This window comes from Brassica napus, chromosome C1, assembly GCF_020379485.1.
Source record: "Brassica napus cultivar Da-Ae chromosome C1, Da-Ae, whole genome shotgun sequence".
Taxonomy (NCBI): Eukaryota; Viridiplantae; Streptophyta; class Magnoliopsida; order Brassicales; family Brassicaceae; genus Brassica; species Brassica napus.
In genome coordinates, this window is record NC_063444.1 from 28792952 (window position 1) to 28816656 (window position 23705).

The 23705-nt window shown below is 46.6% G+C and overlaps 1 protein-coding gene across 1 annotated transcript; it reads right to left on the minus strand.

Moving 5' to 3' along the window:
• Positions 1-383: 383 nt before the first annotated feature.
• On the minus strand, positions 384-19990 carry LOC106373583. Its single transcript, XM_048743826.1, has 5 exons — positions 19613-19990; positions 19165-19510; positions 13916-14169; positions 13712-13835; positions 384-1267 (listed from the first exon to the last, which is right to left on the minus strand). Exons 1-5 carry the CDS (start codon positions 19988-19990, stop codon positions 384-386), a joined length of 1986 nt encoding a protein of 661 aa, XP_048599783.1.
• Between the last annotated feature and the right edge of the window lie 3715 nt (positions 19991-23705).

The following is a 23705-nucleotide window of genomic DNA, read 5'->3' on the forward strand; positions in this document are numbered from 1 at the left end:
GTTGGTCGAGGCCATTCCCGTATGGCTTGGACCTTTTCTGGATCAGCAGCCACGCCCTCTCCTGATACTATGTGACCCAGAAATTCTATATCTCTTTTCTAAAATGAGCACTTGCTGAACTTGGCAAATAGCTTATGATTCCGTAACCTCTCCATAGCCAGTCTCAGATGCTCTTTGTGCTCCTCCTTACTTCTCGAGTACACCAGGGTGTCATCAATGAAAATGATCACGAACTTGTCGAGGTAGTCGTGAAACACTTCATTCATCAAACACATGAAAGCCGCAGGTGCGTTTGTGAGACCAAAGGGCATAACTATAAACCCGTACTGCCCATACCTCGTCCGAAACGCCGTCTTCATGATGTCTGACTTGGCAATAGGAATTTAGTGATACCCTGATGCCAAATTAATGTTCGAAAACCAACTAGCTCCCTTTAGTTGGTCTAAAAACTCGTCTATCCTCGGAAGAGGATACTTATCTTTTATCGTGATGTTGTTGATACCACGATAATCGATACACAACCTCATGCTTCTGTCCTCCTTCTTCACAAATTGCACAGGGGCTCCCCAAGGTGAAGAGCTCGATCGGATGAATCCCTTTTCCAAAAGATACTCCAATTGCTTTTTTAGCTCAACCAACTCCGCAGGTGCCATCCGATATGGTGCCTTAGCTATAGGTTTTGCTTCAGGCTCCAAAGTAATGGTAAAGGGACTACTCCGAGGTGGAGGTAATTCCTTTAGTGGTGCAAAGATATCCTCAAACTCTTGGACCACTTCTATGTCTTCGACCTTAACTTCATCATTAGTGGCTCCTCCACTAACCGATAAAGTTACCAAATACACTTCCCCATCTTGAAACAAATCTTGTACTCTCATTGCTCCTACCAAAGACACGGTCATACTAGGACTGATTCCATAGTATACCATCTCTGGTCGTTTACCTCTGCCAAACAACAACCTTCCCTTTCCACAGTCGATCTGAACTCTGTAGCTCGATAACCAATCCATTCCAAGGATTACTTTGTACCCTTTCAAAGGCACGACTAACAGATCTGCCACAAATTCTTTCTCTTGAATGACCAATGGAACATTCTTGATACACTGATCTGCTTGAAGGGTTCGGTCTGTGGGGATCAAGACGGCCACGTTTATCCTGTCAACCACAAAACAATCCCAAAACCGGGCAGCTACTTCAAGGGTCACAAAACTAAGTGTTACCCTCGAGTCGAACAATACATGTGTGGGTTTACCAGCAACATGTATGGTTCCTGCCACAGTAACTCAATCAACAATATCTCATTCACAAAAACTAATCAAAATTCACGCAACCATCAATCATCATCCAAAATTTCTAAACGCGCAACCTAGCGATCAAGCAATCTACACCTAACCAGCATAAAAACTAGATTCCAGCAACTAAATTTCATTCAGTAAAAAGAGGAGGTTAAGCACCCAATACCTGTGATGGGACCGCTTGACGGTCCTGCATTGTCTGGGTTTTCTACACCTAAGGCATAAACCCTACCTCCTAGGTTTTTCTTCTTTGGTGCTGGCTCAATTGCTGGACGGCTAGGAGGAGTTCAGATCGCGAGAGGGGTCGAAGGGATTGGCTTGTTTGGACATGACGATGCATAATGGCTCTTCCGTTGGGGTCAAAAACGGTTACGACAAAGTTAACGTCCAAATCCCCGAAGAAGAAAAACGTAGAAAACTTCTTCGACAAATACTTTTTCGAAATAGATTCTCCTTTACGAAAACCTTTGCGGAAGAAACGCGAATCATCGGACAAGAGCTCGAGAAGGATCGTTTCGCAGCGACCAAACACGTGCTCCGCTCGGTCCCTACGTAGCGACCGAGTTCGAGCCAAAGCACAGTCGCTACGTAGCGACCGAACGCCCATTTCGCGTAGCGACCGAGCTCGAACCAAAGTTCGGTCGCTACGTAGCGACCGAGCTCGAACCAAAGTTCGGTCGCTACGTAGCAACCGAGCTCGAACCAAAGTTCGGTCGCTAAGCTCTTCCGAAACGTCGATACGACATCAGTCCATGCATTCTCATCTACACTTCGATGCTATCTCCCGAATACCGTAGCGAACCCATCTCACATTCACCGCCATTTCTAAGTTATCAATCAAACTTTACCATAAAAACCGCGGAAAGTTCATTCTTTATCGAAAGAAGCCGTAATAAACGCTTCGAGTCGAAAGACGGCCCAAAGGGACCTAAGACATGACTCGAGGCCCAACTTACGATTTCTTAACCAACAGCCCGTAAACCGCATGTCGGTTTACGCTTGGTTCGCTAGGGAAGATAAATGTCAAGTTTCCGCAGATAAATACAAAATTTTAAAGATAATTACGAAGATCAGACAAAATGGAATATCTCCATTTTTATGCTATGGCGGCTTAAGGGCAGAAGAGGAAAAGCGTAAACCGACCTTGGAGCCAGTATATAAGGGGTCCTAGGCGAGAGGCATGGGAGAGAGATTTTTTGAGAGAAAACTTAGCACTTAGAGCAATTTGGCAACTTTCCGTTTTTTGTTATTTTGAGGTGCGACTCAATTAGGTTTAGCCGTCTTAGGGTTGCTAGAACTAGGAATCTCGCCGACAGCTCTCGAGCCCAGGCTTATACCTTGTTGTAAACGCTCATACGCAAATTCGGAATACGACTTCTCTTTGCTCTCTTCTTAAGATTTTTATACTTTATCGTTGTCATTATCGTGTTCTGATTTGCTTGGCGTGTGGTATTAGCAGATATCAGAATACGACTTCTCTTTGACCTTCGGGTCAAAACCCTAGCGAGAAGTCTCCCGTCGAAAGGGGAAACTCCGAAAGCCCTCCGCCTCCCGCGAAGGCTTCAGAGGACAGCGGAGTCGAGCAAGTCGACCTGGATCCTAGCGATGTCTCCAACAATACTGATGAGGACGCCGACAGACATCCAAGAAGGACCAGAAGCCGATTCACTCGGGAAAGCTCTCCGTTCGACAAACCAATGACAGAAGAGGAGGAAATCCTCTATTGGAACGAACAGGAAGAGCTGGCTGAAAAACAAACCAAGCTCACTCGCAGTAAACGCCGACAAGCGCGGAAACCTGCTGACGAGACGTCGGATATACGCGATCTTCGCGACTATTTCACCAAGACTGCGGCAGAAGTAAGTGTAACGACCGTGATCCAATGTGGGAAAGCCCATTTGTTTTTATTAATTAAAACCCAAAACCCTTCTTTTTATTTTGTCCAACATTGGAAGTTTAGAAAACCTACCTCCCTTCCCTTCTCTTTATTCTCTTCAAGTCAAAGTATTTCTTTGTGTGTGACGAGTTGTTGTTGAATTATTCGACGACCAGTCACTAGTGAATTTTCCGGTGGGATTTCCAGGTGAGCTTCCGGCGAGATTTTTGGGCGAGCTTTCGGCGGGATTTCTGGACGAGCTTCCGGCGGATTTTTCTAGTAATTTTGTCACCTCCTTACTTCTAGTTACAGAAATCTATTTTAGAAAGGTTGTTATTTTAGGAAAGTTTCTACTTTAGGAAAGTTTCTATTTTAGGAAAGTTTCCATTTTACGAAAGGTTCCATTTTAGGAAAAGTTCCATTTTAGGAAACTTTATTTTTGGAGAATCTGAGCCTAAGTCGTTGATTGTCGTGTTGTAGTTGACCTCAGTTGACCGCATCTTCCGTTGTTTATTCCGTTGTCGTGTTGTAGTTGACCTCAGTGGCTAAGGTGAGGGTCTATTCCGTAAATCCCGTACCAGTGTAGAATTCTCTCTATCATAGTTTAGATTTTGAATCATGATCCATCTGTTTGAATTGAGTCTGTTTGAGTCTTGATTGTTAGTTAGTTCATTCATTGTAAACTGGAACTTGGGGTCTAGAGGATTCAACCGTTGATTTGATTGTGTGATGTTAAGATATGTGATATATATATGTATGTATACATAGTTATGAGTAGGGACTATGTGAGTGGGCGGGGGTCCAGAGATGTCTGGACTAGCGACGCAGCTTTGGTGGCTGGGGGCTCAGAGACGTCTGGGCTAGCGACGCAGATTGTGTGGGGCGTGGGTGCAGAGACGTTTTCATTCGACGCAGCTTTGGAGGGCGGGGGTACAGAGACAGACTGTACTAGCGACGCAGCGTATGTATATATATATCCGTATGAGGAGATGCGGGGTGTATGGACTAGCTATATGCTATCATCGCATTCTTTGTGTTGTGTGATGCTTTATACATCTTGTTTGTTCATGTTAGAGCTAAACTTCCATAGTGGGAGTTCTATTTACTTAAGTCAGTGGTTTGCGTGTTTAGCATCCCATACCTCACGGAGTAACTCCCCTGTTGCTCACCCCTCTTTCTTCCCCTCATCCCTACCGTAAGTAACACGCCGTTCTCCATATAGGAGGTGACGGGTTTTATAGTAAGAGCCGTAAACTCTCAAATCCATCACGCTACGAGCGCGGCCCCCGAGATCGACAGACTGCTGGAAGGGGCTCGGAAGACCCCTTTCACCGCTCGCATCTCAGATACGAGGGTATCTGATCCAGGAAAAATCAAAGTACCGAAGTACGATGGTACGACCAATCCGAGAGCGCACCTTCAGGCTTTCCACATCACGATGGGAAGAGCGAGGCTGAAGGATGGCGAGAGAGACGCCGGCCACTGCCGCCTGTTCGTCGAGAATCTAGAAGGACCAGCCCTCGAATGGTTTGCGCGCCTTAAACGAAACTCTATCGGGAGTTTCCGACAGCTCGCATCGGAATTTCTCAAGCAATACTCTATGTTCATAGATAGAGAAACTTCCGATGTCGATCTCTGGAGTCTGTCCCAGATGGAAGAGGAACCCCTCCGCGAGTTCATCAGCCGGTTCAAGTTGGTGATGTCCAGGGTCAGCGGGATAAGCGACAAGGTGGCCGTCGACGCGCTCAGAAAGGCGCTCTGGTACAAGTCGAAATTCAGAAAATGGATATCCCTCGAAAAACCGCGGACGATCCAAGACGCCCTCCACAAGGCGACGGACTGCATCATGATCGAGTAAGAAACAAAAATCTTGTTGCGGAAGCATAAGTCGGCGAGATCGTCCTCGAAAGATGTAGACCCGAAAACAAGGAAGAAGAACCCTCGTAACAACAAGTATGTCCATCACGAGGGGGAAGAACTCCAAGGAGCGCATAATTACGCGATCGGCTCAGACCAGGGCCGAACCACGGGTAATACGTGGACTCGCAACCAAGGATATGATGAAAACACCTTCTGCGAGTTCCACCAATCCCGAGGACACTCCACGACTAACTGCAAGGTCTTGGGACCGAGGCTGGCCGCGAAGCTACTAGCTGGAGAACTCTCGGAAGTGACCAGCGTGAAAGATCTCATCCTCGAAACCGATCGCCCCGAAGCCGGAAATAAATCTTCCCGCGGAGATATCTCCCCAAAGAAACCAATCTGGAGATAAACGCGGCAGGAGGCCAGACGACAAAGGGAACGATAACAATCGTCGTAGAGTCAACATGATCATCGGAGGATCGCAATTCTGCAACGATACGGTCTCCACCATCAAGGCTTACCAGCGGAAGGCGGAGTCGAGCGCAAACTGGCCTGCGTGGTCTCCTACCAAAGATGATCAGAACTGCTCAATCACCTTCACAAAGGAGGAAGCCAGCGGGATTGATCAGCCTCACTGCGATCCGCTCGTCATAGACCTCGTCATACGAGATTTGGAAGCATGGTCAGTGTAATCTTCCGTGACACTCTCAATCGGATGAGCATCGAACTCGGAGAAGTAACTCCAACTCCGAAACCGCTCACAAACTTTTCTGGCGAAGTATCGATGACCCTCGGATCAATTCAGCTACCTGTCATGGCCAAGGAGGTCACAAAAATCGTAGAGTTCTTGGTAGTCGATCATCCTGCCATCTACAACGTGATCATGGGAACCCCGTGGCTCAACGCTATGCAAGCCATCCCATCGACGTACCACCTAGGCGTCAAATTCCCGACCCCAAACGGAGTCGCAGCTATCTGGGGATGTCAGAAACAGTCGCGACTGTGCTTCCTTGCAGAACACAAGTTTAGACAGATGACAACATCTGCAACGGCAAATCGCAAATGCACGAAGATCGATAAATCTTCGACCAACAACGTTTCGAGAAAAGACGATTTCACATCGTCTGCCGACGCAGACGCTTCGGGTGTCGAAACTCAACATGAGGCCGAAGCCGACACTACAATTCAAGAACACTGACCCTGCCACGATCATCTCGATCAAGGCGGTCAGCACGGCGACAACCGCCGAGTAAAAACACTCGCGGCATAAAACAGAACTACAAGATGGCTTGATCCTCGAAAGGGGTACGTAGGCAGCTCGTCGAAGGACGAGTTCAGCTATCCCCCTCTCCAAAAAGGGGGGGGGGGAGTGGGTGCTTATACTCGTATACTCCCACATAGGAAAATATGTGTTATTGTAATAGAATTCTATCAAGATTTCGAATTTTTTTTACGAAATATGCGTCGCTCTTTTAAAGACGAAATCGCAAAACAATCTCACTTCAGCAATATACGTATAATCTTCGAAATAACTGCGAGACGTCGCCAAGTTAAAAATCGAGATGATACAAACAAATTATCCGAACGCGACCACTACAAATCTCACACTCCGTTCGTTGATTGGCCCTGACGAACACATCAGCCGTCTTAAACAAACGCAACCTGATCACTTTTTTGATCTTCAAACGTCCAACACAAGGACGAAAACGCGCTACAAAAAAAATCCGAAATTTTGGTCTAGCACTTCCAGTTGGCTTAAAAATTGTATCTGGAAAGATGCTCGATTCGTACCATACAAGTCGTATAAGCGGAGAACCTATCGCGGACTTTAAATCGGTACGAATCAGGTAGAATCGCAACTGGAAAACCGATAGCCAGCTAGTCACCGCACAAACCTTAAAACCGAGAGTAAACCTAGGTCTTGCCCTAAACCCACCTCATTGGTCTCAAACATCTCTAAGACATGATATCTAAACGATACGAGATTCCTAAAACATGTCTCTTCGTTCATATCTCAACGTTCCCGAAAAATCGTAAATAATTTTTACGAAAACTCACGTCTCAAACGAACTAACAGAATGAACGTATCAACGAAGATAAATTTTCACTTCAAACCTACTCTAAACAAAGTAACCCTGTTGGGGTCGAAAACGGTTACAACGAAGTAAACGTCCAAATCCCCGAAGAAGAAAAACATAGGAAACTTCTTCGACAAATACTTTTTCGAAATAGATTCTTCTTTACGAAAACCTTTACGGAAGAGACTCGAATCATCCGACAAGAACTCGAGAAGGATCGCTACGTAGCGACCAAACGCCCATTACGCTCGGTCGCTACGTAGCGACCGAGCTCGAACCAAAGTTTGGTCGCTACGTAGCGACCGAGCTCTTCCGAAACGACGATACGACATCAGTCCATGCATTCTCGTCTACCCTTCGATGCTATCTCCCGAATACCGTAGCGAACCCATCTCACGTTCTCCGCCATTTCTAAGTTATCAATCAAACTTTACCGTAAAAACCGTGGAAAGTTCATTCTTTATCAAAAGAAGCTGTAATAAACGCTTCGAGTCGAAAGACGGCCCAAAGGGACCTAAGACACGACTCGAGGCCCAACTTACGATTTCTTAACTAACCACCCGTAAACCGCATGTCGGTTTACGGTTGGTTCGCAAGGGAAGATAAATGTCAAGTTTCCGCGGATAAATACGAAATTTTGAAGATAATTATGAAGATCGGAAAAAATGGAATATCTCCAATTTTATGCTATGGCGGCTTAAGGGCAGAAGAGGAAAGGCGCAAAACCGTCCTTGGAGCCATTATATAAGGGGCCCTAGGTGAGAGGCATATTTCTGTTTTTGTTATTCGAGCTGCGACTCAGCTAGGTTTTTGCCGTCTTAGGGTTTTAGAACTAGGAATCTCGCCGACAGCTCTCGTAGCCCAGGCTCTTACCTTGTTGTAACGCTCAAACGCGAATTCGGAATAAGATCTACTTTGCTCTCTTTTCGATTTCTTATACTTTATCGTTGTCATTATTGTGTTCTGATTGCTTGCCGTGGGGTATTAGCAGATATCCGGGACCTCTGGGAAATTAGGGTTTTCCTAGTTTCCTTATTTAAACGGAAATCGACAGTGCGAATTTTGGTTCCCACAGTTTGGCGCTAGAGGGAGGGGGGGGGGGTACGGATCAATCTAACCCGCAAAAACCACTCAACGATCAGGAACGATATGCAAGACTCAACGTGCGCGAACGTCATCTCATTCAAGGGGGAGCAATGGTCGATCGAGCCAAACCTCGAAACGATCTCCTTGTTATCGAACTGACGATCCGAGATATAGACGTCGCAAGGGTGCTAATCAACACCAGAAGTTCGGCCGACATCATCTTCAAAGATACTCTCGAGAAAATGGGCATCGATCAATTCGAAATCGTGAAATACCCTAGCCCACTGCTGGGACTTTCGGGAGAAACGACCATGGCCTACGGATCGATTAATCTCGCAGTCAAAGCCGGAACCGTAACAAGAGTCACAGAGTTTCTAGTTGTTGACCGTCCTGCATCTTACAACGTTATCATGGGAACGCCATGGTTGAACGCCATGCGTGCCATCCCATCCACGTACCATCTTTGCCTCAAGTTTCCAACCCCTAACGGAATCGAGGTAATATGGGGAAACCCAAGAGTATCACAGGTGTGTTACGCCGCAGAACAAAAACGAAAAAGACCAGACCTCGAGACCGTACCTAGAAAAACAGAGAAAAAGGTCTCCGACCAAGGTTCGCGAAGTCAAGATTCGGCTGAACTCTACTGGCAGTCTCGTAACATCGAGGCCCTAGAGGAAAAACGCGAACCAACTTGCGAGCCTGTGGTCACGGTCTGTCTCGACGAAGCATCTCTGGAATGATGCGTCGAATTCGGAGCCAATATCCGCGAGCCTTTGAGGACAGAGCTCGTAACCTGTCTAAAAAAGAACCTCAATACTTTCACATGGGCCGCAGAATATATGCCGGGGATTGACATTGACATAATGTGTCACGAGTTAAATATCGATCCAACTTTCAAGCCCGTCAAACAAAAAAGGCGGAAGCTAGGACCTGAACGAGCTTCCGCGGTCAACGACGAGGTCGAAAAATTGCTTAAAGTCGGGTCAATAACAGAAGTGAGGTATCCAGACTGGCTCGCCAACCCCGTAGTAGTCAAAAAGAAAAATGGAAAATGGCGAGTTTGCGTGGATTTTACCGACCTAAACAAGGCCTGTCCAAAAGATAGTTTCCCCCTGCCACACATCGATCGATTGGTAGAAGCAACGGCAGGAAACGAACTTCTGTCTTTCATGGACACCTTCTCAGGTTACAACCAGATTATGATGAACCCAGACGATCGCGAAAAAACAGCGTTCATTACCGATCGCGGAACCTATAGCTACAGGGTAATGCCCTTCGGCCTCAAAAACGCTGGCGCAACTTACCAACGACTCGTGAACCGTATGTTCTCTCAACAACTCGGTAAAACGATGGAAGTTTATATCGACGACATGCTCGTCAAATCCCTCCAATCAAAGGATCACGTATCACATCTCGAGGAATGTTTCGCCCAGTTAAATTCGAATAACATGAAGTTCAACCCGACAAAATGCAGATTCGCCGTGGGATCAGGGGAATTCCTCGGCTACCTAGTCACATTCCGTGGCATCGAGGCTAATCCATAACAAATCAACGCACTGATCGAGATGGCTTCGCCGAAGAATAATCGGGAAGTCCAGAGGTTGACCGGTAGAATCGCGGCACTTAACCGTTTTATTTCGCGATCGACAGACAAGTGCCTGCCTTTCTACGATGTCTTACGGGGAAATAAAAAACTCGAATGGGCGGAAGAATGGGGTATTTGGCTTCCCCCCCAGTTCTCGCAAAACCAGTGGAGGGGGAACCTTTGTTCTTGTACATCGCTGTATCAGCAACAGCTGTGAGCGGCGTGCTAATCAGGGAAGAACGCGGAGAACAGAAACCTATTTTCTATATCAGCAAAACCTTGCTGGATGCCGAATCTAGATACCCGCTGATGGAAAAATTAGCATGCGTGGTCGTAACATTGGCCCGAAAACTAAGACCATATTTCCAATCCCACACGATCGTCGTCCTCACGAGTTTTCCCCTACAAACGATCCTGCATAGCCCGAGTCAATCGGGCCGATTAGCCAAATGGACGGTAGAACTTAGCGAATAAGATATCGAGTACCGACCAAGAACAAGCGCAAAGTCACAAGTGCTTGCGGACTTCTTGGTCGAATTACCGACAGAGACCATAACCAACGAGGAACCAAATTCCACTTGGCTCCTTTGCGTCGATGGATCCTCGTCCAAGCAGGGATCAGGCATCAGAATTCGCCTCACATCTCCAACAAACGAGATCTTAGAGCAATCGTTTAGGCTGGAATTCCACGCCTCAAACAACGAAGCCGAATACGAAGCACTCGTCGCAGGACTGCGTTTGGCTCACGGCTTGAAGATACGAAACATCCACGCTTACTGCGATTCCCAGTTAGTGGCAAGTCAGTACAGCGGAGAGTATAAAGCCAGGGACGAACGGATGGATGCGTACCTTAAACTGGTCCGAAAACTAGCTCAAAAGTTTGACTGTTTTGCCCTCACGCGAATTCCCCCGTTCCGAAAACATCCAGGCCTTAGCATCAAGTTCTGATCTAGGACTCAAAAGGGTAATTCCGGTCGAGTTCATCGAACACCCGAGCATCGGACCGCCAATCGTTGTCAACCTCATAGAAGGTCAAGACGACGAAGAAGAAGAAGTTGCAATACAACCGCAATCGGAGCAATCTGATTACGGCTGTGATACCCTGTGGCTGCAGAAGATTCAAGACTACATTATCGACGGACGCCTGCCCAACGAGAAATGGGCAGCCCGGAAATTCCGAACACAGGCCGCGCGCTACGTAACAGTAGACGGGAAAATTTACAAATGGAGATTCTCCGGACCACTCATGACGTGCCTGGAAGGGGAAGAAGCAAAAAAAGTGATGGAAGAAGTACATTCCGGGTCTGTGGCAATCATTCCGGCGGAAGATCACTGGTAGTGAAAATCAAATGCCATGGATACTACTGGCCAACGATGATCGGAGATTGCGAGAAGTTCGCATGAAAATGCGAAAAATGCCAGAGGCATGCTCCAACCATCCGACAACCAGCCGAAGTCCTCTCCTCCATCACATCGCCCTATCCTTTAATGCGCTGGGCCATGGACATCGTCGGTCCCCTTCATAATTCAAAGCAAAAGCGTTTCCTTATAGTCCTCACCGATTTCTTTTCAAAATGGGTAGAGGCAGATTCGTACGCAAGTATAAAAGATGTCCAAGTCGAAAGTTTCGTATGGAAAAACATCACCTGCAGGCATGGAGTTCCTTACGAAATTGTAACCGATAATGGATCTCAATTTATCTCCACCTGGTTCGAGGCGTTCTGCGAAAAATGGAAGATACGGCTTAACAAATCGACGCCCAGATATCCGCAGTGTAACGGACAAGCTGAAACGATTAATAAAACCATTCTCGACGGACTGAAGAAACGCTTAGAGGCCAAAAAAGGCAGGTGGGCCGACGAACTCGAGGGAGTCCTCTGGTCCCACCGTACTACCCTGAGACGAGCAACAGGAGAAGCCCCTTTCGACCTGGTGTACGGAACGGAATGCATGATTCCCGCAGAAGTAGAGTTCCCCAGTGTTCGGATAAGATTGCTTCCCGAACGAGAGGAGCTCAACAACGCAATGCTCCTCAACGACCTCGATCTCATTGACGAGCGCCGGGATCGAGCGCTCATCCGGATCCAAAATTACCAACACGCAGCCGCGAAGTACTACAATTCCAAAACACCGCTGAACGAAACGCGGGAAAACTCGGAGAAAACTGGGAAGGACTCTATAAAATCGAAAAAATCGTCCGACCAGGCTCCTACGAAATTGCCAACATGCAAGGCATAAAAATTCCAAGGACCTGGAACGCGATGCATCTCAAAAAATACTATCACTGACCAACTCGCAATCACCGAACTACGAGACGGCTTGATCTCCATAAGGAGTACGTAGGCAGTTTGTCAAAAGGAAAATTCAGCTGTCCCCCCCTCATCAAAAAAAAGGGGGGGGGGGAGTTGATAAGTATACTCTCAAACTCGAAAACATCCGACCACGCCTTCGATGTTTCCGACATATTTCGACCAAGCAAAATCACCTTTGATCCGCAAAACATTTTCGAATTTCGAAAATAAATCGGCCGTTAGGAAGAAGGAGCCATTGGCATCGCGAGACGTCGCGAGAGATGCTTCAAGGATTACTTCTTCCGAACGACGAACACGGACACTCCGTAAAAAAATAATTAACATTTTCACATATATCTCGCGCAAAAACTCTAAACAACGGCATTCGCCGCCAAGTTCGATGCTGGTCACATCGAACTCTCGAACGTCCTAAACAGACATAGCCATCTTACAATGATGACTCTCGTACATCCGACACAAGGATAATAGCGCTATAAAAGAAACAAAAAATTTGGTTTAGCACTTCCGGTTGGCTTAATAATTGTCTCCGGAGAGATGCTCGATTCGTATCTAACAAGTCATATAAGCCGAGAACCTATCGCGTACTTTAAATCGGTGCGAATCAGGTTATAATCGCGACAGATAAATCGATAGCCGGCTAGTCACCGCACAAAATCTTAAACCGAAAGTAAACCTAGGTCTTGCCCTAAACCCAGCGCACTGGTCTCTAACATCTCAAGGCATGATATCCAAAAGATACGAGATCCCAAAACCATGCCTCTATGTTTATGTTCGACATCTTCAGATATCCCGCGAAGTCGATGCCTCTCGGAAAAACTCCCGAAACAGATCTCGAACAAAACATTTCACATCGAAAAAGGATATGAGACGACAACTCATCACCCTTCTTCCACACCATACGTAAGCTTATGAAAAACGCAACTCGACCATCTTGTCATAAAAGCCGCAGAGCGGCGGGGATTCAAAGCCACACAAGGCCAGTCCCGAAACACGAAATAAGGCCATTTAAGGCCGAAATATCAAAACATAAAAAAAAATCTCCCGCAAGAGATCTAACCAAAGTCATCCTCAGAGCTCATACTCCCTCTTCACCCGTCACTTCATCTAAACCTGGAGCCGCGTCACCCCCGAGTACCGGATCCTTCCCCCCAGGGCCTTCTGAACACATCGGAAGGAGGCACGCCGATTTCAGATCAGCTAGGATGAGATCGAAATCTCCATCCACGACTGCCAAATCTCCCTTGCAGCCGGACAGTCGGGCCTCTTCGGCCTCTAAGGTCGGAGGGGTCTCGCTTCGGAACAACTGAACGACGGCCATCCCGCCCTCGATCGTCGCCAAAGCTAAATCCCTGTTCCGAATGCACTCGAGAGAGCCCAGAAAGGCGGAGATCTTCGCCAAACGAGCTTGGAACTCAGAACTAAGAGCGTCTTGGCCTCCTGGATCCCGCGGCTCACTAATCCTGCATCATTCTCAATCTGACGCAGAAGACGACGGACCTCCGAAGATTTGGCCTTCCTGGCCTTCTTCTCCTTGAGCAACGAACTCGCCGTCTTCCCGAGGTCCCTCTCGAGCTCCCCTATCGCGATCTCAAGTTTCAACACTTTCACGGAGTGAGAACCCTTGACGGCCGTCAGCATGGCCTCGGTTTCGGACCATCTACCCTGAAGTTCCAACAACTCCCCAGCAAGACGACTGGTCTCGGAACTGCACTCGCTGATCATCCCATCGATCAACGCCACGAACTGTGAAACGAAAAGAAAGTTAGAGATTCTTTATCTTTTGGAAAAAATACAACGATCAAGAAAGTGAATGAGCGACAAACCTTTCCGCGAAGCCCCAACGCTATGCTCGAGCCTCTTTGCTGCGAAGATTTCCCGTCATCGCCCTTGGTAAACTTCCTCTTCCGGCCCTTAGGCTGAGTAACCGGAGCAACACTAGGAGCGTGCAGCGCTAGAACGATCTCCTTCCTGGCAGGAGGAGGCGGCATAGAGTCAGCGGCCCTCCCCTTATCTTCAACGAGAATCGGAGTCGTGGACGATCCAGCAGGTAAAGCCGAAGCATCCGGAAAAGCCAAGCCTGCGAGAGTTCCCGTATCTCGCGGAGTTGCGCCCTCGGTCCCATGACCCGGAGCAACGGCCAGTGCCGGAGAGGACGGTAACTCGGCACCAGCTCGCACCTTTTCTTACTCGGCTTGGCGACGAACTAATTTTTCTCGAAAGGAGAGATGATCAGCAACACAAGCCGGCGCTTCGATTAGAGAAATCGGAATCGGCGCCGGAGACGTAGCCTCGCCCATCTCCACATCAGAACTTCGCTTGTCACCATGGGAAGAAGATATGTTAAAAATAAGGGATTTGGAGCTAGAGAGTTTTGAAGGCTTGGAGAAGGAAAGGTGTGAAGCAAATGAATGACAAGAGCTCACTTCTTATAGAAATGGGGACTAAGAATTTTATATTTCTTAAATAAAAGTTTTCTCGAGAATTCTCTTCCGCGGGATTTGAAGTAAACTTCGTTCAATACGCCTAACTTCGCCAAAATCGTTAAACCGCCCGCAAGAGTCTCGACTCTAACGAGCTGGGGGGCTAACTGTTGGGGTCGAAAACGGTTACAACGAAGTTAACGTTCAAATCCCCGAAGAAGAAAAATGTAGGAAACTTCTTCGACAAATACTTTTTCGAAATAGATTCTTCTTTACGAAAACCTTTACGGAAGAGACTCGAATAATCGGACAAGAACTCGAGAAGGATAGCTACGTAGCGACCAAACTCCCATTACGCTCGGTCGCTGTAGCAACCGAGCTCGAACCAAAGTACGTAGCGACCGAGCTCTTCCGAAACGTCGATACGACATCAGTCCATGCATTCTCGTCTACCCTTCGATGCTATCTCCAGAATACCGTAGCGAACCCATCTCACGTTCTCCGCCATTTCTAAGTTATCAATCAAACTTTACCGTAAAAACCGCGAAAAGTTCATTCTTTATCAAAAGAAGCCGTAATAAACGCTTCGAGTCGAAAGACGGCCCAAAGGGACCTAAGACACGACTCGAGGCCCAACTTACGATTTCTTAACCAACCACCCGTAAACCGCATGTCGGTTTACGCTTGTTCCGCAAGGGAAGATAAATGTCAAGTTTTCGCGGATAAATACGAAATTTTGAGGATAATTACGAAGATCGAAAAAAATGGAATATCTTCATTTTTATGCTATGGCGTCTTAAGGGCAGAAGAGGAAAGGCGTAAACTGACCTTGGAGCCAGTATATAAGGGGCCCTAGGCGAAAGGCATATGGGAGACTTTTTTCTGAGAAAACTTAGCACTTAGAGCAATTAGGCATATTTCTGTTTTTGTTATTCGAGCTGCGACTCAACTAGGTTATTGCCGTCTTAGGGTTTTAAAACTAGGAATCTCGCCGACAGCTCTCGTAGCCCAGGCTCTTACCTTGTTGTAACGCTCAAACGCGAATTCGGAATAAGATCTACTTTTCTCTCTTTTCGATTTCTTATACTTTATCGTTGTCATTATTGTGTTCTGATTGCTTGGCGTGTGGTATTAGCAGATATCCGGGACCTCTGGGAAATTAGGGTTTTCCTAGTTTCCTTATTTAAACGGAAATCGACAGTGCGAATTTCGGTTCCCACAAACCCAAACAGACATCCATTATATAAACCGCATAGCGGTAGGGGTTCAAGGCCACCAACGGCCAGTCCCGATAAAAGAGGCCAAAAAAGGCCCGTACAAAGTTCGAAGGCCACACTCGGCCAGACATATATGAACAAAGGCCATACTCGGCCGTTAAATACTAGATAAAGGGAAAAACTCCTTCCCGTCAAAACGCTCACAGGTCAAAGCTAAAACTCCCGGACAAGGAAGCTCCGAATGCATCCGCGGGAAAGTTAACTTCCTCATCGTCACCGGCAAAATCAGTCGTAGTTTCTACGGTATCAGGGGAAACCGGGATGGGATCCCAGAATCCCTGGATCTTCCCGTCGATCGGAGGAATGGTCACCTCAGCGTGAGCATGATCCTTCATGCCACCCTTCATTAACTCCATCTCCCTCTCGAAAACAGAGCCGCGACACTCACGGAAGTCGCCCAGCGAGTTGAAAGCAACCTTAAGATTCCCGTACTCAGCCTGGAATTGAGAAGCGCTAATCTTCATCACCTCGAAATTTCCCTCTTGCCTTTCTGTTCCGCCCTGCGAACAGCCCTGGCATGATCACGAGCGAGTTGAGCGTCTCGCGCTAACATCTCGTCTCGCATGCGAGCAAGATCCTTTTCCGCCTTCTCTGCTTTAAAGCGATAGATCATGGCCTCTCTATGGCTCGCCTCAATGGCCGATCCAAGCAAGTTCAAACCCTGTAAAACCGATTGACACGTTATAAGCAAAAAATAATAATAACGATCGTTAGAATTCTTAAAATTTATACCCTGTTAATGATGCGAGATCCTTCCACAACAACTTTTGGCCTCCCTGACTCACTCGTTGCCTGAGGAGCATCAAAGCCCGACGGAAGACCAGCGAAGAAATCATCGAAGTCCGGAATAGGGACCTCGCTCGAACCACTTCCATCGCCAAAAGGAAAGTTCGGATCCAATCCTGGAAGCATGCAATCGTCCACCGAAAACTCCAGGTCACCGAGATCAATATCTTTCCCCTTCGAAGAATTTGGCCCCGTCACAATAGTGGGAGCGGCGTTGGGACCGGCGTTGGGACCTTGGTCTTCAGGTTCGGATTCACTCCTTGTTTCCCTGCCCAAAGCAGGACCAGGATGCACAAACATCAACGCCTTACGAACTCTCTTCGGCGTAAAAGAAGTCCAGAAAAAAGGACCATTCCTGAGCAGATCCCTCATCGCAATAATGTCCTCAGGAAATGGAGCAAGAGGGTTGATAAAGGGACGATCGTTCGGCAACCTTCGAAACAGTGGGATACAACTCTCCTCAACGGACGCTGCGTCTACACGAACGAAGAAGAAAAACTTCCTCCACGAGTTAAAGTTAGAAGTGAACCCCTTTACCACTGACATGAAGTTCCGAGGAACTAGCCTGTACGTGTCCGTGTCCCGGATGATCAGTAATCGAAGAAGCGCTTCAAAATGATCAACGGTGAGAGAGAGACCATGCTCGTAGCTCAGGACCAGGATCCCTATGAGGTGCTAGATGCTAAGAGGATTCATTTGGATTATCGCCACCCCGAAACGACCCAACACACGGACGATGATCTCGGGGATCGGGAACCACAAACGGCAACGTGCTACGAATGCCTCGTAACAAGTAAAGAAGCCCTCCGGGGGACTACGAAGTTAGGCGCACTCTCCTTGACGAGGAACCCTGAATTCCACCGCGTCCGAAATATGGTAGAACGACCGCATGACCTCGAGGAATTCACTAGTTCTCCTACTCGGCGCACCTGCCTCCACCGGGCGATGGTTCATGACCGGGAACGATTTTTCTTTGGGAGGCGTGATCGAACCGTAACACGCCACCCACCATGCCTCGTTCTCGGCTGGGTCTACCAAATGAGGAACGCATTCTATCTTCAGCACTCGAAGCTCTTCAGAAACATTCGCGGGCAAAGACCCTTTCTTCGAACTCCTCTTCTTACTCGACATCTCGTGTTTTTTTTTCTTTTTCTTTAAAATCAAGAAGGAAATGACAGAGAGAAAGAAAAAGAAGTTTTCAAGAAAAACCTCTCTATGAGAATGAGTAAGTGTGAAGATTATGAAGAAGTTACCTCCCTTCTTATAGGCATGAGAAATTACTATTTACTTGCGGATTTTTGGACACGAACTTCGCCCAAATACACCAATCTCGTTCAAACTCGCCATACCACGCATTGGGACCTCGCTAGAAATCCACGTTCCCAACGAGCTGGGGGACTAACTGTTGGGGTCAAAAATGGTTACGACGAAGTTAACGTCCAAATCCCCGAAGAAGAAAACGTAGAAAACTTCTTCGACGAATACTTTTTTGAAATAGATTCTTCTTTACGAAAAGCTTTGCGGAAGAAACGCGAATCATCGGACAAGAGCTCGAGAAGGATCGTTACGCAGCGACCAAACACGTGCTCCGCTTGGTCGCTACGTAGCGACCGAGTTTGAGCCAAAGCTCAGTCGCTACGTAGCGACCGAACGCCCATTCCGCTCGGTCGCTACGTAGCGACCGAGCACAAGCCGGAGCTCGGTCACCACGTAGCGACCGAGCTCGAGCCGGAGCTCGGTCGCTACGTAGCGACCGAGCTCTTCCGAAACGTCGATACGACATCAGTCTACCCTTCGATGCTATCTCCCGAATACCGTAGCGAACCCGTCTCACATTCCCCGCTATTTCTAAGTTATCAGTCAAACTTTACCGTAAATACCGCGGAAAGTTCATTCTTTATCGAAAGAAGCCGTAATAAACGCTTCGAGTCGAAAGACGGCCCAAAGGGACCTAAGACATGACTCAAGGCCCAACTTACGATTTCTTAACCAACAGCCCGTAAACCGCATGTCGGTTTACGCTTGGTTCGCAAGGGAAGATAAATGTCAAGTTTCCGCGGATAAATACAAAATTTTGAAGATAATTACGAAGATCGGACAAAATGGAATATCTCCATTTTTATGCTATGGCGGCTTAAGGGCAGAAGAGGAAAAGCGTAAACCGACCTTGGAGCCAGTATATAAGGGGTCCTAGGCGAGAGACATGGGAGAGAGATTTTTTGAGAGAAAACTTAGCACTTAGAGTAATTAGGCAACTTTTCGTTTTTTGTTATTTCGAGTTGTGTCTCAATTAGGTTTAGCCGTCTTAGGGTTGCTAGAACTAGGAGTCTCGCCGAATGCTCTCGAGCCCAGGCTTATACCTTGTTGTAAATGCTCATATGCAAATTCGGAAGACTTCTCTTTGCTCTCTTCTTACGATTATTATACTTTATCGTTGTCATTATCGTGTTCTGATTTGCTTAGGGTGTGGTATTAGCAGATATCCGGGACCTCTGGGAAATTAGGGTTTTCTTAGTTTCCTTATTTAAACGGAAATCGACAGTGCGAATTTCAGTTCCCACACCTTCCTTCAACAGAAGAAACAAGTACCATCTTCCATCCTCAGCGATGAATAACCCTGCTGGTTACTCTGCTGGTTATTGCGCTGATTTTTGGGACAAAACCTCGAAATACGTCCTGGCTGATCACATGTGTAACATACCCCAGTCTTACAACCATTGTTGGCTCGGCCTCCAAATCCTCGACGTTTTCCTTTGTGAGATCTTGGACCCTTGTTGAAATTTGGCCTTTCTACTTCGCTAAATTTGGTGAGTCCACCAGAATGTGATATAGTCTTCCTTTCAGCCTCCAATACAGTCTCAACATTAACAGCTTTTTCCACCAACTCCGATAAGCTGCTAAAGCTGCTTCCAGCTAAACGACTTCCAAGCTCCGGCTTCAATCCGTACATAAAGTTACGGATCATAGTTGCTTCATCTTTGCGCCCATCAAGGACATGTCATCTCAACCTTGTGAACTCCGACTCATTACTCCTTACCGCCCTATCTCCTTGAACAAGGTTCATAAACTGACGCTCCAATCGATGCTTCGCTTTTGGAGGAAAGTATTTCCTCTCAAACTCTCCCTTGAACGACGATTCCCATGATGTGATGGTATATCCACGCTGCCTCTCTATGCTGTCCCACCAGCCCGTTGCGTCTCCTTCCAGATAGTACACAGCGATCTTCTTCTGATACTCCTCCGGACACTCCATGGCTTCAAAATTCTTCTCCATCATAGTAATCCACTTGTCGGCTTCAATAGGATCGGATCCTCTTTTGAACTTATAGGTTCCAATGTTCTTCATGGTAGATAATAGCTTGGACACTTCAGGGGGTTGAGTACGCCTGCCTTGGTAACCAAGTGCCTCGGTCATCACGTCATGTAAAAGCTTCAGGGTGTTTTCCGCTCCTTAATCTTGTGGTCCTTCAGTGGCACAGTTCTGATCTGGCTTTCAGTTTGATTGAGCGGATTGATCATGTTGATGTCTCCGGTCCCAATTATGACTTAGGCCAATACTCGCCAAACTTTCTTCCCACATGAAAAGATCTTGTTCTCTGCAGAGCGGTCCTATCGTGTCCAAACATCTCACTGATGCCATTTACATCCTCCAGATCTGATCTATAACCCAATCCTCCGCCTATCCAATCCATACCCTCTCCCCATATCCGACCTCATCCATCATCACCTATCCCGCGATTAGCCATCTGCACACAATCAAAAGGGTAAGTCCTATTCCTATTAAACCTATTACGGGAAGCGGCTAGTTGCCTAAACATCTTTTTGCGACTCCTTTGACTCGATAAAATCGTTAAAAAGCACTTGTGTCACGCATGGACGAAACCATGCTCTGATACCACCTCTGTAACACCCCCAAACCGTTCTAGGCATAGGTCAAACCACCGGCCAACAATCAAACAAGAACATGACCGACGGCAAGACCATTTACCGACGTTCTAGAGCGCTACATGACGGGTTAACGGGAAATTCAGCCAAAGTCACAAAAAGTGCAATTTGTAACTAGCCCACTAACACGTCCCATCAGACCAAAGCCTAAGGCTTCTCAACCCATACCCCAATCTGACGTTGTGTTAGCTCGGACAAGCTAATATCAGAAACAACAATGCATTTGCACAAAACATTCGCTTTATTTATCTTATATAATATCTGGTTTACAACACACAAAATATTGTACAAGTAGTGGCATGCCAAGCGAGAAATAGTACATACTTATAGTCTGAAAGTGTCTTAAGCAAAAAGATGCAAATCTACACCAGCCAGCCTAGCCTCCCGCGACCTCCACAAGGTCGCTACTGGTCACCTGAAACAACAACGAGTGAGGAGTGAGTAATCTAGCATTACTCAGTGAGTTACAATCCCCAACTAACAAATACAACCCTTCGCTATCCCACCCAAAACAAACTAAAGCGAGAGGTTCACCTAATAACACAATTCAATAACATAAGCAATACCAGAAATACGCAGCGGTAAACGATAGCAAGTTAACTAGCATTATGATAATTGCTAGCTCATCACCAAACTCAAACTCGACTTAAACTAGGGTTTAATAACCCAAAACACGATATAATATATATAACAAACTCGGGCCCTGGTGATGTTAGGTTCCTCCTTCACTATCGGTAATATCCTATCTTCCTACCACAAAGGCCAGAAGAAGGAACTTTCAACCGACCGTGGCCCACTGTCCTTCGGGTCACTGCCACATTACACCGTCGTGTAATCACTCAGCCATAGGCGATGACCCCGTCTATCTGAGTCTTCCCGATCCAGCGAATAAGTGGTTTCCTTGAGCCCGTCGGGTACGAGGTCTGCAGGACCACTAACTCACCCCAATATGCCTAGCATTCTGGGTTACACAAATGTTGTCGGCCAATATATGATTAATACTAAACCCGTTAAATAACACAAGGTTCCTAGTATTAATTTCCACACAATCAACACATTCCATCTCAAAATGCCTAGCATTGTGGGTTACACAAATGCTATATGGCCAATATTTGACTAATACTAAACCCGGTAAAATAACACAAGGTTCCTAGTATTAATAGCAAATTAACACAATCAATCATATTCCAGAATCTAGCATAAAGACTAATTCCAGAATACCTAACAATCCACAACTTAGCGATATCATCTAAGCATTTCGCATTCACTAACTAACCAATCAACCTAACCATTAGCATGCTACTACGGTTCTCAAGCAGTAACAAGCATGCCATCAACTCAATCAACATAACCTCAATTATTAACTAGTCAAACCGTTACTCAGTTAGACCCGGCCTCCTGCCATGATCCAACTTCCAAGTAATGGGATCCTGCATGAAAACAACTCAGCAATCAATTGATTATAACTCACTGTTTTTGGTTGACTGTGGCCTTGACCCCAAAACTGACTTCTCCGATCCGAACCCTTTCTCGACCTTCTCGAGTAGACCCACCTCCAGACTCATCTTGAACTGGTCTCCACTATATTTGATCTCCCTTCACTTGAACAGAACCTTCTCCAGGTGCTGACACAAAATCGGCAGAGTAACTGTTCTCGAAAACTGCCTAAATCGCTCGAAAACTATCGAAACTCGATCTTTCTTTCTTTGCTTTCTTTCTCACCTTTTGAACTGACTTTCAAGTGTTCTGAATGTGTTCAAATTAGAGGGGGTCATGGGCTATTTATAGGAAACAACAACCAATCAGGAACAAGCCGTGTGGCAGCCCGTGTGTCACTTCGCATGGCTCCGGGCGCATGCGCGGCGGCACCTTGTGCTCCACATGGCTAGCTGCATGTCTCAGTCTCATGCAGTATGACACCACACCCTCTACCTGTCTGGATTCATGGCCTGGATCCATGCAAGGAGACACCACGTCCTCTACATGTATGGCCGTATGGCCTGGTTGCATCCATCGCAACACCTCGTGCTTGGCCGATCCACCTCGTGCTCCACATGTCTACTTGCATGTACAGGTTGCATGTACTTCAGCACCTCATGCTTCCCTTGACACACACAATGCCAGGAGCTTGCCACCACGTTCTGAACACACACTCATCAAGACACCTCGAGCTTCTCGGTCCATTCGACCGATTTCGTCCTTTCCGGTGAATTTTCGTCCCGCGATCAATCCCACATATTTTTCTACGCCAGTTCTGAATATTTTTAATAAACTCCACTTGGACTCTGATCTTAAGGGAAAATATTTCCCGAGCTTCCGGCTTCTTCAAAAAATTCCATAATACCAAAATTTAGGGGTTTTCGCCCAATTTCCGGTCTTCCTGTTGTGCTTCCAAAAGTTTCATGCTTCAAACGTCCTTTGGATCAATCTACTACATTTTATAACCATTGACTAGTGGCATACTTGCCTCATGGTTCAGACAAGATCAATCTGATCGTTCGCGACTCGACCACCAAAAAGATACTCGACCATTCTTTTTTTTTTTTTTAAGGGTTTCTACACCGATGGTTAAACTGAAGTGGTGAATCGAAATTTGTCCGCATTTCTTAGGCCATTGGTTAGAAAGAACCTTAGACTTTGGGAAGAATGCTTGCCTCATGTTGAGTTTGCTTATAACCATGTTATGCATTCTGCTACTAAGTTCTCACCATTTGAGGTTGTTTATGGTTTCAATCCCTTATCTCCACTTGATCTTTTGCCTTTGCCTATGAGTGAAAGAGTTAGTACATATGGCAAGAGGAAGGCGGCCACTATCAAGAAGCTACATGAGCAAGTTCGTGCCAATATTGAAGCCAAAACCGAGGGTTACATAAGATAAGCAAACAAAAAAAGAAACGAGGTTGTTTTCAAGGAGGGTGATCTTGTTTGGGTTCACTTAAGAAAGGAACGATTCCCAGAAGAAAGAATGTCCAAACTCATGCCTCGGGTTGATGGTCCATTTCAGATCCTTAGGAAGATCAATGACAATGCTTATCAGCTTGATTGGCAAGGTAAGTATGACATTTCCTCAAGCTTTAATGTTTATGATCTTCTCCTTTTCTTGTAGATGATCCGGATTTGTGGACAAATCCTTTTGAAGAGGGAGGGAATGATGTGCCTTAGTCCGTGGATCAGTCGGTGGAATC

What these genes read in the sequence shown, in the direction of transcription:
- LOC106373583 (XM_048743826.1), bottom strand. Translation starts at nt 19,990, where the DNA reads ATGACCGAGGCACTTGGTTACCAAGGCAGGCGTACTCAACCCCCTGAA. An exon ending in TTGTTCAAGGAGATAGGGCG is followed by an intron (nt 19,511 to 19,612) that starts GTAAGGAGTAAT and finishes TACGGATTGAAG; the next exon opens with CCGGAGCTTGGAAGTCGTTT. An exon ending in ATCGCTGAGGATGGAAGATG is followed by an intron (nt 14,170 to 19,164) that starts GTACTTGTTTCT and finishes GAACTCTCGCAG; the next exon opens with GCTTGGCTTTTCCGGATGCT.